This window comes from Eutrigla gurnardus (genome assembly GCF_963514095.1).
Source record: "Eutrigla gurnardus genome assembly, chromosome: 15".
Lineage (NCBI taxonomy): Eukaryota > Metazoa > Chordata > Actinopteri > Perciformes > Triglidae > Eutrigla > Eutrigla gurnardus.
The window spans coordinates 11985954-12002586 of NC_139938.1; the positions used below are offsets into that span (position 1 = coordinate 11985954).

At 40.6% G+C, this 16633-nt stretch overlaps 1 protein-coding gene across 1 annotated transcript; it reads right to left on the reverse strand.

Moving 5' to 3' along the window:
• Positions 1-976: 976 nt before the first annotated feature.
• riox2 (ribosomal oxygenase 2) lies at positions 977-10747 on the reverse strand. Its single transcript, XM_084028852.1, has 10 exons — positions 10706-10747; positions 8955-9401; positions 8078-8197; positions 6342-6470; positions 6159-6262; positions 5058-5160; positions 4154-4319; positions 3921-4009; positions 3446-3556; positions 977-2488 (listed from the first exon to the last, which is right to left on the reverse strand). Exons 2-10 carry the CDS (start codon positions 9393-9395, stop codon positions 2336-2338), a joined length of 1416 nt encoding a protein of 471 aa, XP_083884978.1. The 5' UTR covers positions 9396-9401; positions 10706-10747; the 3' UTR covers positions 977-2335.
• Positions 10748-16633: the final 5886 nt, after the last annotated feature.

Genomic DNA, 16633 nt, shown 5'->3' on the forward strand with positions numbered 1-16633 from the left:
CTCACCTTGATGTCCTCGTCTCCCTCCAGCCCGCTGCTCCTCCCCCAACACCTCCTGACTTTTCTCTGAGAACCACGAAGACAATCAGAGACAATTCTAGTGTCCATGTCTACCACACGACTCACGTTAATGGTCGTATGCCTCCTCCATCAACATGTTCACCATTTCATCATTTTGATCCTATTACTTAGCATATGGATTCTTGGCTCGTGTCCCAAGCTGTGGTTTATGAGGTCACAGTGACATTGAATTTATTCTTGAGGACAGACCGAGGGACAACCCGTAAACATGATGCCTGCAGCCACGGCTGTCGTTTTCTATGACTTACTAACTTAAAGATCTTTAAAACGTGACATTGATATTCCCAAAAGATTGATCTATGAATACTCCTAACCTGAACACATCACTCACACTATTTTGTTGACTCACACGTCCACCTTGACTAAATGATGAACTGATTAGAATTTGGGGGTCAAACTTCAAAGGTCAAGCTTGCTGTGACCTTACGCCAGTGCCGTTCTCCTGAAAGCAATATCTCAGGAACGCCTTCAGGGTTGTTTCTTCAAATTTGGCCCAAACATCCACTTGGACTCAACGATGAACTCATCAGAATTCAGTGGTCAAAGGTCAAGGTCACTGTGAACTTCAAATTTGCACTCAAGTCTGAGAGGATTAAATAATGAAGACACTTTTTGTGAAATGTAAGTGGATGGGTTAAATATAAATCTTCATAGGAATGAAGCCCCGCCTCCAACACTGTATCCAGTTCTCCTCATAGATCCTGTGGCCCGGCTGCTCCTGCTCGCTCTATTACTCCTTGAAATATATAATATAAATATATAATGGACCTTTGCCTGTTTGTTGCTGTTGTGTGTGTTATTTAGATGCAAGTTTGATCAACAACAGCAATCAGTATCAAACATATTGCACTTCCTGACTACTTAAAATAAGTCATCTCATGTTTTGCCAGTTAAAGCTTTTAATGTGAAACTGCAGCAGTAGGAAAGGTTTATTCCAGGAACGTCGCCACCGACACCCAGTTCATAATACTACAAATATACACAAATTACAATCCCTTCATCAGTGCAACAGGCTCAATCAATGTTGTTTTACCTCATTTGGCAATTAGGACTTAAAGGTGTCACCTTGAATTCTTGGAGTGAATTGTAACAGCAAAACTATCAAAACATCTGTTAATAAATTAATAAAACTTGTGTTGTATGATCCAAGTCCCATTTATCCAGTTTGTCTGCTCACTAATTCCCAAACAGGCTTTTAATGCTCCTAAACTGACACATACATGGTCGTCTGCACCACGGACACACAGGAGTTTATATTGTCAGCTTTGAGGACAATTCCACTTCAAGCATAGTCGGCACCATACTACTACTTCTATTCATCAATGATTTTCAGGCATGCAAGAAAAATAATGTTTTCTTTCCTTTATTCCTTTAACAGACATTTATCTAAATCAAAAACTTCAACTTCTCCACTCAGATATGAGAGTTATACGATCCAGATGGTGGCTGATTGAACGCTTCAATGACATGTTGAAATTTAATTGGCTGAAATCATTTCTGCTGAACGAAGATAGTGTTTGTATTGTTCAACAGAATTGATGGTTTCAGTTTGGACTTAAATGTGATTTTCTTCTGGTTTTAAATGTTATTGAGTCATACCTTCATCACCTGGACAGGAAGACATTTGGTCAATAACTCATTTGTCAAATGATCATCTTTATCTTTATCTATGATCTTTATGCCAAAAGAGTCACGTGTAATACTTATTCTGATGCTGAAATTCAATTCATTTTTGGCTGAAGGAATCCCAAATAAATGTATACATCATCAGCTGAACAATGTCCAATATTGTTGTCTAACATTTCTTGTCCTGTGCCACTGAAACGGTGTACAGTTATTGTGAGGAATGGAATAAAAAAAATATGATGTTCATACACTAGCATGCATGTAGTGTTGCCGTGGTGAAACATGACACTTAATGGCTGCCTAAGTCTGCCCACGTGTACTCCAGTTGTGATGGAGAAAACTTGTTTTGTCTTATTTACCGACACAAATGTTTTATCAGTAACCTGTTACGTAAACAACGGGTTATGAATAAGGACTTTTATTGTTATTATGAGTTTTATTTTCCTAATATGTATTAAAAAGGGCGACAGGGCTGGCATGTCTCGCAGACCTAAAGGATCTGAGGCGCTTCCACGGGTGACGAGGGGTTGTGGTGAGTAAGAACGGGACAGAGAGGAGCAAAAGAAGGTATTCATAAACATCGACAGTTTTAAAACTTCATTGCAGTGATGTTTTGACGGAGTAGTGTGCTACAGGACAACCAGCAGGCTCTCGCTCCACAGAGCCAGGACCAGACTGAGTTTGGCCTCCTGTGTGGGCAGCTGGAGCTGGTCCACGACCAGCTGCTCGGCCTGTTGGAGCTGCTGCAGGGCCTGGAGGTGGGACAGCGGGAACTGAAGGCCCTGCAGAGACAGAGACGATCAAGCAAACACATTTAGAGATATTTCACATACATCAAGGATTGTGACTTCAGATGTGACCACACAAAGCTTTCAGAGTGTCCGACCCTATGTGTGAGACCCCAGGTCCGCTGGTTCCATGTGAAGATGTAAACCTTTTAAAGGATCTATCTTGAACTAGTGTTTGGTTTGTCCCTTCTGGGCTACCGTAGCAACAAGGCGGCCAGCTCCGTGACTTGCTCCTTATGTAAATATAAGAAGCTAACAAATCAGATTTGCAGGTGATTACACATTAAAAAAACAAAACAATATATTATCTCAGATTTCTGGCAATGAATCCCCAGAAATGCTACTGCCGTAGTCATAGTGACGTCACACATTGGTTTGTGGACTACAGTTTTTAAAGCCTTGAGTTCCTCAAGAACAGTGAAGGAAGTGACCATATTTGGACTGTGCAGGAGCGACGGGTGGATCTCATGAACACAAGCAGCAGAGCGGCAACCTTACTGGATCTGGATCCATCTGGATTCTGGTGTGAAGCTGCTAACAAAGTTAGCTTCATAATTCAAGGTCAACTTTACAGCCAAGTGTTGAAGTCGTCTTAGTAGCTAACTAGCATTGGTAGCGTGGTAGCGACCTGTCAATCACCAAGTGGCCCCGCCCTAAAGCATCTTCTGTTTTCTGGTCTGTTTGACTCTAAATGGACCATAATGTACTAAATGAACATCATGCTGGATTGAAGAAGACTTGTAACTAGAGATTGAGACCATGCGACACACTGTTCAGGTGGTCACTGTAGTTTTATATCAAATGTAATTCAAACAGGAGGAAATGTTGCGTCTGTTGGGGACTATGTTCAGCTGCATTTGTTGCTCCAGTGAGTATTTGGGCAGCAGGATGTATCTGGAGAAGAAGGAAACCTCAGTTCACCTCCCAGGAAAACAGGATGAGTCATCTTACCCTGAAGATGTCCTCTTCCTCCTCTTCATCACAACTTTCACCCATCATGTGGTTCTCCCTTTGGTTCTTCAAAGAATGTAAGACAAAGACTACGAGCTCTGTGGCCTCATCCTAAAAAACACGCAGCAAGAAGAACAAAATTCAATAAAGAATTTAAAAAGTCTCTTTTGATTTAGATTCTGCTGTTCAATGTTTTAATATAGTTTTATGAATCCCGCTAGCATTTATGAATCAGTCTCCATGAGCCTCTACATGTGAGTGAGAACTACAACAACCTGTGTTGTTTACAGTGCTGGGATGTAAGGAAAGAAAGTCAAACTGAACTGTAAAACAGGACAGTCGTCTACGTGTGAACATTATTGCAACATGCACCATTTGAAGGCACATCGCTGCATTACACATGATCAGGATGCAACACCGGAAAGGTGGAGGAAAAGGTCTGTCTGTCAGGATATCTGAGCAGTGATGGACTCACTGTTTTCTCTTGGCTCGGCTCCACCGTTATCACCATGTGGTCTTTCAACCTCAAACACACCGCATCCTCCAAGGCAGGAATCTTCCCAGCTGTGACACACACCCACACACGCACACACACGCACACACATATACACACACACACACACACACACCGAATGGCAGAGTGAATTCTATATATTTACAGCCCATGAACATGGTTCAACACACATGAATAAGCAGCAACAGGCTCACATGGTTCAAGCAGCTCCTGCTGGCCGTACGGTGGCAGTCGGTTCATGATGAAGTCTCTCTTCATGTGAGTGGACTGGACTTCCTGCGTCCCCGTTTCTATTTCATCAGCCAGAGATCTGAGGCCGGCGGCCAGCTGCCTGCTGGTGTTCAGGCCTTCGGTGTTCCCCTACGAACAAGAAAACACAGCCGACAAACTCAGACAGCGTCAGTGTGAATGCTTGTTGCTGAAGATGATGAATAAATATTCATACGACATTTCCCCCAGCGGGACGCAGAAGCTTGTAGTGCTGCGTCCACAAATGACTGCAATAAAGAAGTTCACTGTGTGCACCATTGGCTGAGACGAGTAACGGCACGCATTATTGTAAACATGACCCCAGCCGGCCCCCCCGTGAGGGAGTTCGTTTGGAGCCAGGAGCCTAGCAGGCAGGGGCAAGACCAAAACCTGGACCTGTAAGACCTCAACGCTGAATAATACAGCATGAACTGGAATAACCGCCTCACGGTTATATCCCTCCTTCTAATCAGCTCGATGTCGAGTCCATATTCACTCAAGGCCTTCCCTCAGTAGGACAGTCATCAACTATTTTAATAATCAACTTATCTGTTGATTATTACTTTAATTAATTGATTGTGCATCAGATAGAAGCAGCGTTTATATTAAAACATCCTCGTGTTTGGCATGATGGTCTTTTCCACGTAAGAGAGAATTAACCCAAAAATGCATCTGGCTATGGCTGTCGTCAGCATGGAGGCATAATAAAATATCATTTTCATTTGGATTTTTTTTGTTTTTGGGTTATAATAAAGTATAATTAGCAGTTGTAATATTTCATTTTTGTGCTATAATAAAGTATATTTATTAGTTTGTGTTATAATAAAGTATAATGTTGAGTTGTTTTACCAGTAAGAGTCTTCTGGGCATGCCCTCTCTCAGGCTGACTTCAATCTTGCTGCGGGCAGACAGCATGCTGGGAAATATGTCCAACAGCAAATCTCCCCATGACCTGAGGTGAGGACAGGTAGAGAGGACAAGTAGAGAGGACAGGTAGAGAGGACAGGTAGAGAGGACAGGTAGAGGGGACAGGTAGATAAGATAGGTGAGAGAGGACGACAGGACAGGTAGAGGGGACAGGTAGATAAGATAGGTGAGAGAGGACAAGTAGAGAGAGGACAGGTAGAGAGGACAGGTAGAGAGGACAAGTAGAGAGAGGACAGTTAGAGAGGACAGGTAGATAAGATAGGTGAGAGAGGACAGGTAGAGAGAGGACAGGTAGACATTGCATGTTAGAAGCTGTAAAAAGCTCTTGTCTGTTGAGGTATGAAAGTATTATGAAAGTGCAGTCCATGACGATCTGTTCCTTCTTCTGCTGACTTCACAGGGCTGGACACGTTTTATTCAAAGCAGACAACATCTCTTTACATGATTTACAGTCTACTTCTTCTTAGTGCTGTGGTAGAGTCTAGTTCATCTAGTGAAAGATGAAAAATCAAATAGTCCGAGAGTAGAGATCTGCTGTGTCTGGATAGGAGGCGTTTATTCTGACTTATATTCTAATCAACACAGCTGTAGGCCATGTAATGGGATGACTTCCACTTGTTATTTTACATTCTTTTACTTTTTTTCTGTTTCACGTGCAGAACTAAGGCTGCACGATATTAGAACAAATATATTTAAATATATACTCATATATTAAATGTTGTCAATGGGTTTCATTTTTAAAATGACATGCATCAATTTAATGCACTTGTTAAATTAAGAGTCTAGATCTATACACTAGTTTGTGCTCCAGTACAAAATATATTCATAAGCTCGCCGGTTGTATAGATATGAAACAGGTCAAGCCCCTCCCACTCTGGACAGTCAACCAGGAGCCCTGTTCTTCCCTCAGAGAGAGGTCATCCTGCCATGTTGGATGCTGAAACAACATGTGTACACCGATGCAGAACTACAGTCATGTGTGTGGGCCTCTGAACAGTCTGAGGTAGAAGACGAGGCTCATACATTCTCTGGTAGGTGCTGAGAGTCAAGTGGGTGGAGTGGTCCACTCCTGCTGGGGTGCTGGCCTGATGGATGGTTCCTCTGGGAAAGTACAGGAGATCTCCGGCCTGTGGAGGAACGACACGACACAGTCACAGTCACTATATATATATATAGTATATAAATAAATGCATAAATATGGAGTACCTTCAGTATGATCTCATGGGAGGGGCTGCCGATCCTCTCCTCTGACTCCACGCTGTACTCTGATGCCAGTGGAACAGTGGGAGTGTAGAGAAGCCAACGTTTCTGTCCCTCCAGCTGCAGAATAAAGACCTGGACAAAGAGCACGTCACTGAGACTGGAGTCAGCACCACCCGTCTGCTGATCCGGGTCACCGTTTACACCTTTAGCACAGGCAGGCTTTCTTCTATGGGGTCAGTTCAGTCTCATTAGTAATGGATGCACAGAGAAGGATTCACAAATATATTTTGTGATTTATATATAAATGACTCTCTTCTCACAAATACATCACACAATCACATGACTGCATTCCCACGAGGGGTACCTCACCATGGCCAGAGCACAGCTTTTTCTCTGCGCATTTTGCGCATTTGTGATTGGCTGAAAACGAGGGAGGCATCTGATTGGCTACAGAGAGTTCCTTGTTGAAAAAAATGCATTTGTGAATCCAGCCACATCGGGAGAGTCTCAAAAATCCACAAACAAATACAGAACAGTTCACGAATGAAAAGCGTCTTTTAAATTCAAGTTTAACAGTTTCTATATAAATGTAACAACATACAAATACATTTTTGATGTAAATTGCAAATATTTTTTTAATTCATATATTTATAAATGTATATTACATTTATTTAAAACGAAATGTATTTGTGAGAAGAGAGTCATTTATATATAAATCACAAAATATATTTGTGAATCCTTCTCTGTGCATCCATTATTAATGAGACTGAACTGACCCCATATTCTTCAACTTCAGGAAGCATCAGTCCATCAGAGGCGGCTGTAGTCCAGCAGCACTCTCTTCAAAGCTCTTTCACATTTTAAACAGAACTGGATATTTTGGAAAGCTCGATATCATGACTATTTTTTAGCAATATTGACCGATTCTGACTTGGAAAGTAAATAAGTTTACTAAACTACTGTATTATTATTTTCATAACAGCAATAGGCTTATTTGAAATTGCCATAGTTTCACAGCGACATGCCAGCATATAAACGGCCCATCAGATTCACATCACTAATGCTGGCTATACATTGCTATGACGTTTATGCTGCGGCCGGTAGCTCCCATCAATTTTGATACATTTTTGTCATTCGTTTGATTTTACATGTTAATTACTGGAGCATCTTATGACAGAATCCATGCATCAACATGGTGGAACCTCGGGATAGTGTTCAGTCAGAGTTTAGTCAGATAGACAACGTTTCCCGATGTCAAATTTAATATTTTAATGTCGGCCATGTAATCTGACCAGAGAATTGTTGTTATTACCGCTGTTTACATTCCTTCTGATGCAAATTCAAAAGATTAACTACAGGAATGAACTCCTGGTGTTTGTTTTTCAGCAAATGAGCTGCAGGTGCTTTTCATTGTCTATCGATGTGTTTCACAATGACCATCAATGATGCTTAATCCTGACAGAGTGGTTATTTGCACAGCACTGCCGAGCTAAAGCTTGCTCCTTCAGTTTATGAGCCTTCAGTACAGGAGACAACATGTGTTTCCTCCATTTAGGATTCAGCAACAGGAGGAGAATCTCACATTGTGGTTTTGTTACATTTTACTCAAAGGTTTTTGTTATGAGCTCTTATTGAATCTTTAAGGATTCATTCATGAATATCGTGTGGGAAAATGGGTGTGCTATAAATATGAAGTGGCTTTGTCTGCTGAACGAGTCCCGTCTGATGCATTACTGTACCTCCACGTCGTCGTAGTGAGGTGGAAGACCCTGAGAATCCTGTGGTGTGATGTAGACGTTGGAGCCCACCAAGCCTCCAAAGAAACACTCCAGCTTCTCCTGGATCCTCCACAACTCGTCCTGACAACACAGCACAGCAGACGACATGAGAGAGCTGCTCCCGATGAACACTAGATCCTTACTGAGGACTTAATACTCCCTCTCTCTTGGTCTCTCCACCACACACACAGCGGGTACCAAGCGTAGCGCCACATCAGTGGGCTGAACGGAGCAGATGGTGGTGGAGGACTGGGATGTCAACGGTTCACAGGGGTGTTTTTACTGGTTATACAAGTTGGTCTGTGGTGTATATAACAATACCATTGTGGGCTCAGTGTCAAGGAGCTCGCCGTTGTATCGATGTCAGAGCAGATTAAAGAGGGCTTGAAAGCAGACTAACGCGTGTGGAAAAGGTTTCAGTTTGTTGTTCAATTTTTTTTTTTTTTTTTTTTTTTAATTCAAATTAACCAAAACTGACATCCCGACTTTAAACTATAAGCTATTTTATATTTAGCAAAGCAAACTCAGTGTTCCCATCGTTCCTTGCTCGGCTTCCTGTTACACTGTAGAGAGGCTGACCTCTGGTGGCGTCTGATGGTCACTACAACCCATCGCATCAATACAGCATCGTAGAAAGCTCAGCGTCTGGATTTATGAAGGTATTTAAAAACCTATTGTTTATTTTTAATACATACCATAATACTGTAATATCACATAACTTGTTATTAAAAAAAGAACACTATCCATCATTAACTAATCCATTGTTATTAGGAATATTGATTAGTATTGCAGTGTAAATGAGCAGCAGAAGGATCATTTGTCCCGAAGGCTCTCTCACCTTGAACCTCTGTGGCTGGTGGAACTGGATTGTGGCCTTATCCTGAACAAAGCTCTTATTGAGAGCACCGTTTTTAACTCGCCCCTGCTTGTTGAGCACTTTTTTCTTGCCGTTGACGCAGCGAACGACGTTGACGTCCCTGCAGTACTCCAGATCCCGAGAACACAGGCCCTGCAGGTCAGACAGCTGGAACAGAGACTGGTAGTAGGAGGCTGTGTCGGGGTCAGACCTCTGCAGATGGAGGGGCTTTTTTTCCCAGTAGTCCCTGAAGAAGTCCTCCATCGCCATGGGCTGGATGAGGCTCTGGAACAGGCTGACTGGGCTGCTGAAGCAGAGAGGGCATGGAGGGTCGCTGTGGTTTAACTTGCTCTGTTTAGGAGGGAGCTGCTCATCGTCATCGCTCCGTCTCCTTGCGGACTTTGTTTTGCTTTTCTTTGGCATTTTAATCTGAAAAATAGACACAATTCAAAGAATATCATCAGTGAGATGCTGAACTAAAGTGAGGCTGAATCTACGTCGACAGGAAACAATTTTCAGGTGACAACATATAAGGTTTGGTCATATCCTGTCTATACGAAGTGGACGTCGTCATCGTGGCATCACCCACGGGGTTGTGGACTACGGTTTCCAAGTCATGAGTTCAGCAGTTGGCCATCGCCATCTTGGAACTTTTGCAACCATATTTGGACTGAAGAGGAGCGACGGGAGGATCTGTATCCATGTGGATTCTGTTGTGAAGCTGCTAACAAAGTTACCTCCATAATTCAAGGTCAACTTTACAGCTACGTGTTAAAGTCATCTTAGTAGCTAACTGCATTGGTTGCGTGGTAGCGACCTGTCAATCAGCAGGTAGCTCCGCCCTAAATCATCCCCTGCTCTCTGGTCTGTTTGACTCTATATGGACCATAATATACTAGATGAACATCACGCTGGATTGAAGAAGACTTTGCTCCTCTTTCTGTCAGCCCATGAACAATACCTCTGCCACTACATTGTTCTGGCCTGACTTCAATCTTAAAGGTGACCTCCATCAGTTATTTTCCCTGCTTTTCAAATGGGAACGTCAAACTGGCAAAAGCAGGTTAACAAAGCAAGCTAATTAAGTAAGTTTAGGTTTTGTTGAAGTGGGGCTGTATGGATACTCCCATGTTCTGACAGGTCAACCTGAGGGAGCTGAAGGTGTTGCATCGCTCTCTTCAAAGCCACCAGTGACTCCACAAGTGACTTTAAAAAGCTGTCTGGCTCACTTTCATCAAAATATGTGTGTCTTAACAAAATACAGAGTGATTCTGCTGTCCTTTAGGCACTGAGACACAAACACGTGGAGTGAAACATATCACCAAACTCCTGTTTACTAAACTCCACCAGGCACCAGGTCACGTGCCCTCAGCAGCATTGGTTGGCTTGACGGTTCTTGGCTGACGGAAATGCAAAATCATCAATGTGGATGTGATGCATTCATGTCCGCATGTAAAACTGTAAACTCAGTGTGAGCGTCTGAAACGGCTGTCAGGTAATAGCATCGATCAAACGTTGGTCCTTTCAGCCGAAACACTAGAGCTCGTATATGAGAAATCATACACAGACTGGAACAATACAGTATTTACATAAAGAAGCACGAGCAAAGACCGTCTATCTTCGTTAATGACGTAATGACGGGGAGAGCGTCGTTGTGACTCAGGTAGATACAGTAGAACAGCTGAGGACAGATGTGTCGGGTTTGTGTTGGTACGAACTGCGACAACGCTCACCTTTCCTGCAGCAGCTGAAGTTAGCCCACGTGAACGCGGTTGTGTGTTTCGCCAAATGTGTCCGACTAGAAACTCCTCCCGACACGGTACCAATAACTCTTATGTCCCATTTCATTTGCAATAATGTAAACTCAACCACGCGGTATGTTTAAATGAAGTATTTCGGTTTTTACTGTTTAGTTAATATTATTATTATTATTATTATTATTATTATTATTATTATTATTATTATTATTGTTATTGTAATTGTTATTATTATTATTATTATTATTATTATTATTATTATTATTATTATTATTATTTTGAAAAGAAACAGAATTCTTGACAACTGCTGTCACATGTATTGACTAGAGTGGAAACAGTTATTAACTGTAACCGTGGTGGAATGTAACTAAGTACATTACTCAATTACTGTAGTTAATTACAATGGCGAAATGCTCCATTTTTGTAATACTTTCTACTTACTTCACATCTTCAAGGCTCTACATTGTACTGACAGCTTTAGTTACTTTACAGATTCAGATTATTAAAACATATTTTTATATGATAAACTCATTACTCATTATTGATGATGTATTATTCTAGATTAAACTACCAACAGTATATAAAGTAGGTAAAATGAGCTCCACCTTTACCAGCTGCAACGTTTAATTGATTAACACAATAATAATAATAATAATAATAATAATAATAATAATAATAATAATAATAATAATAATATATATATATATATATATATATATATATATATTATTCTGCAAAATAAGTACTTTTACTTTTGGTTCTTAAAGTACATATTTTGATGATGATAATTTTTACTTGAGTAATATTTTGAATGCCAAAATTTAACTTGTAACAGAGTATTCTACAGAGGTGGGAAGTAATGTAAGTTAAGTAGAAATACTTTGTTACTGTACTTAAGTAGAATTCTGAGGTATCTGTACTTTACTTGAGTATTTATTAATTGGGCCTTTAGGCCATAAACAGGAACTAATATCTGGCTATTTCTGCCTGCTTTTACATATTTACTTTTACATACTACTTTTACATTTTTGTGAAAATCCTTTTTCAATGAAAAACAATCAAATAATAAGATGCTCATAAACCATATATCCCTCCTCTATATAAAAGCATAAATTAAAAATGTACTTTGTATCCTGCTCTATTTTTTAAATCACGCTCCAATTTTCACGTTGACAGCAAGCTTTTCAAGTCACTTGAGACAATATTCATGATTATCACAATAATGGAAATGTACCACGATCAACTGTGAACGTTTTTATCAGGATCTGCAATAAAATCCTAAAACAACCCATCCCTAGTGGACACTAGAGTCCAAATTTAAGTTAAAAAGTAGGCTGTTGCTGCACACTTTATGGAACTATTTCTCACACAGTCGAAGCCACTGGTCATTTCAGGGTTTCTCACATACAGACTGAGCCTCTACCAGAACCCCTCATGCAGATTCTGCTCTCTCCTTTCTTCTGTGGAGTGAGTGTGTGTACAGCTGGGCTGCTGGCTACCTTGAAAGGGAATGCATTATGCCAATGAGTGTCTTCACAAGTGTAGAAGTGGAGGGTGTGTGTGTGTGTGTGTGCGCGTGTGATGGAGTGAGAGAGTGTGAGAGTGAAGTAAATCAAATTAGAAAGGCTTTGCACTGAATTGAGGCTATAAGCAGCAGCTGAACTCCAACGTTATGCCTCCAGATACTCTGGAAATTATGTTTCAGCTCCACTTTGAAGCAGTTAACAATCTCACAACAGCGGTGAAGGACTTTGATGCACAGCCGAGGCAAAACATGGCATGATGCTGCAGAGAAAGAGGAAGTGTATCTATACTCAGCAGCAACGCTGCAGAAAGAACCCGTAAAAGCTCAGAGCAAATGATAATCTGCAGCGAACTTGTCAAAAGAGAGACATGTGTAAACACAAGAACACTCCACCAGAGGGCACCATGACAGTACAAATAAAGAGCCATATATTTTTGAGAGTTTTTGCCACACCTTTGCGCCAATTGGTGGAAGTGCATAGCAGATATTGAGACTTCTGAAATGTTACAGTGTCTCATATGGATGAATTTACACCAACTGCTATATTTTGTGCCTCATATGGCTGGCGAGAATTTCTTTTTAATAAATGCTGACACCAGTTTCCTGAGGAGGATGTGGCGGCGGTCTTTGCCAGAAGATGCAGACTAATGTAAAGAGTAATATATCAGCATGCAATATCATTTTAGTCTGAAAAAAGACGTATTGTAACCTGGGAAAATTATGCCACAGAGGACACAATAACCTCCGGGGTTTTTGTTGCTTCAATTTGATTGTTGACCACATTTACTCATTTTAACAGAGTTCATAAGCTACAGACTTCTTTTTCGTTGTTTTTAACATTAAAATGAAAAAACTGGGGGAAAAGAAACATAAAATCTAACAGTGTGGCTGCATGCTAACATTAGCCAACCATGAATTTGATGACAGTGAAGACTGGCGCACACAATTCTGATTTCTAGTAGTGCCTAAATCATATCATTAAAATATTGTCTTTATTCATTTGTATAGGAACTCTATACAATAAATGTCTGTATTTACGTACAACTTCATCTGAGTCACAGCAGCGTCCACAAAGGAGATCTCCAGGTTGCTTGCATGTTATCCTTAGACTGTATATTAGACGTGGACAGCGTCACCATGGCGCTTTCTTCCTTTTTCACCATCGCCATCTTGGTTTTTGAGCATCAGGCTGTACTGAAGAAGACTTGTGTCCGAGGGTAAATTTGGGATTTTTGACAATGGGCTATATAAATAAAACTCACATAATTAAAATAATGACATTACAATTACGGATGATACAACAGCTGTGAGCTGAGTTGCCAACAGTGTTGAGGTAGACAACTTGCTGTGTGGACAAAAATCTGTGTCCTAATGTTTAAAAGACAAAAGGAACAAATCTTGGGCTGAGCATACTGTTTCCCTCCACTTCTCATAAATGGCTCTACAGTAAAGATGGCTCGTAGCACTACATTTCTGGAGGTTCATATCACAAATAACCTAAGCCGATCACTCAACACCACCTTTATAATCAAGAAAGTCCAATGGCGAGTTCACTTCCTGCATCGCGTGAGGAAAGCCAGGCTCTCTCCGGCTTCTCCCAAGTGCACCTGCAGAATGTGGTGGGAAAGAAGAAGAAACATTACTTTATTCATTCCCAGAGGGAAATTACATTTTTCCCAATTGTGTCTATTATCTGCCCATGCAAGACTTGAATCTGTCGCCTCCAAGTCCTCCAAGAACTACCGACGCCCCCACTGAACAACTGACAGCAGAGCAGAAAACATCATTGGCTGCCTTCGATTCAGAACATTGACAGAAAATGCTGCATCATGCATTTATCAAAGACTCCTCTCACCCCTCCAGTAGACTGTTCAGCCCGCTGTCATCTGGAAAAGGGTTATAAAGCATCCGGGCCAGAACCACAAGAACCCTTCACTGCCCCCTGCTGAACGCTGCACACTCAGGTCTGACCTGAACCCTCCTTCCTCTCACGCAGAGATATGGACCAGGCTGCAAACCTCCGGGTCTCAAAAGTGAAGTCAAAGGCTGAACTCCAACTTGCATTCTCTCTGCTGGCCATCAGGGGGCGACACCTCTGGTTTCAAGTCATGATGTTTATTTAGTAAATTATGGTCCATTTAGTCAAATAGACCATAAAGCAGGGGATGCTTTGGGGATGCTTGTGTTCATCACATCCACATGTCACTCTTCCACAGTCCAAATATGGTCACTTCCTTCACAGGAAAAATTCTAACATGGCGACGGCCAAAATACTGAACTCAAGGCTTCAAACCGCAAACCAATGGTTGGCGCGGCAATGACTACGTTCACTTCTTATATACAGTCTCAAATATAAAGTTAGACACACACCTGCTTCAACAACAAACTCATAGAGAGGCTAAGTCACGCCCCTTCCTGTGGACTCCCATAGGAGCTTTCTGGGGGGGGGCAAGACATAATGTTTTGATTTTTTTTCCCCATTTGAATTGTAACATGAATTCCACATATGATGTTTATCAGTTGAAAATTCCAAGTCAGAAAGTCTCAGTTTGTCATGGGTTTGTAGTATCATTTAGTTTTGTGCGTAACTACATCTTGCAAGCTCGCTAGCTAACGTAGCTACGTTCCATCGCTAATGTAACATTGTCTTACAGGTAAGATGTCTCTAATGTGTAAGACATCATAGCTTCAGAGAGAGATGCCACTTATCACAAAGTCTTTCTAATTACGTATTATCACAGTCTGATACTTCAACAGTTACAACAAACTGAGACTTTCTTTAACATCGTGTGTTTCATTCATGCTAGAATGAATTGGTGATCAAAAAGTTATTTGTCTCTTGCTTTTGACTACCGTACCTATTTTCTCCAAATAAGGTGTCATGGTGGTGCACTGGAAGGGGCGGGACTTAGCCTATATGCTAATAATGGCAGTATCACTTCAGCAACCAAGCCAAACCCCTAAGAAGGTCTGTCTTACGGAACTATGCTTAACCCTGGCTGGTAGCACAGGAAACAACCATCCTCCTCCAACGTGTCCAGTTTAATGGATACACCTGCATGGCATTAAGTCCTTTAACATGTTTCTGTAGAGGAAATAATAATTGCTCTTTGACTTGTTAGAATTCCAAATCAATATATCCATGATGTCATTAAAACTAGTATTTCTCACTCATCAAAAATCTTAATTCTTGGTTAATTTTTTACAAATATAAATGTTCAGTGTAGGTATATGTAACTTAATTACAAGTAGTCAACTTTTACCATTGACTATATTCAAACCCAATTACAGGTGACTCAGTTTGAACGTGTTATAATTCCACATGTCATCAACATATGTAATTGGGAGAACATGCTAAATGATCATCATTAGTCTGAATGTTTATGGTTGATAAAAACAATTTGGTTGTCATGTATGCACCAATTGTTGCTGTCTGTAATAGGAAATAACACTTCTCACAGGGCTTTTTTCAACATGTGAAAATTACATTTTAGATATCTGTAATCATTATTCTTAGTGCTGAAAAGGGATATGTAATTAAATTACAGATACAGCAGAATTTTAACTCAAAATAATTTACACATATGGAAATGTATCACTAACATGTCAAATTGTTTTACAAATATCACAAATGAAAATGTAATTGTTACAATTCAGTCCTACAAATTAAATGTTAAAATGGTTGCCCTAACACCTGTTCTAATGTAATCCAGTACAACAGCACTTCATTAATACAATTCTGTGTGACATTTATAATGTTTAGATGCCAGATTGGAGTCTGTGGTCCAGCTGATTTATATTGAGATGTGTTTTAAAACGTGTACCTCACATTATATTGCAAGAATGTAGAGTCCTGCCATCCAAAACAACAACAACAACAACAACAAAAGAGTCGTACTTCCACTTGCTGAGAATCTACGAGTGCCGGCTGAAAAGTCCACAGTGAGTCGTGGAGTAAGATTTTCCTCCTACAGCCGGAGCAATGTTCATCCATCAACAGTGACAGCCAACAGAAAGTGATAGCCACACTATTACAGCCAATGCAAATAAATGGGCTGATTACACTCTTATGAAAGCTGCCTTCAGGAGAGCAAGGAACATTTTTCCTCCAATTACTAAGCAGTTCATACGCTCTAAACCGCATAATTAACACAACTAACATAACAGTGTTAGTTAAATGTCACGTTGACAGACAATGACTGATTTCAGACTGTAGTAATAAAATAGCATATTGTATTGTCACTCAGATCTATTCTTTTTTTTTGTTCCACAGTATTTAGTTACATTGTAGAGTTGTTCTGTTTGAAAGTAGTTTTAATTTTAGAAGACAAAGTGATAATTGATCTAATGTATGTTCTCATGTAAGATATATAAAAAAC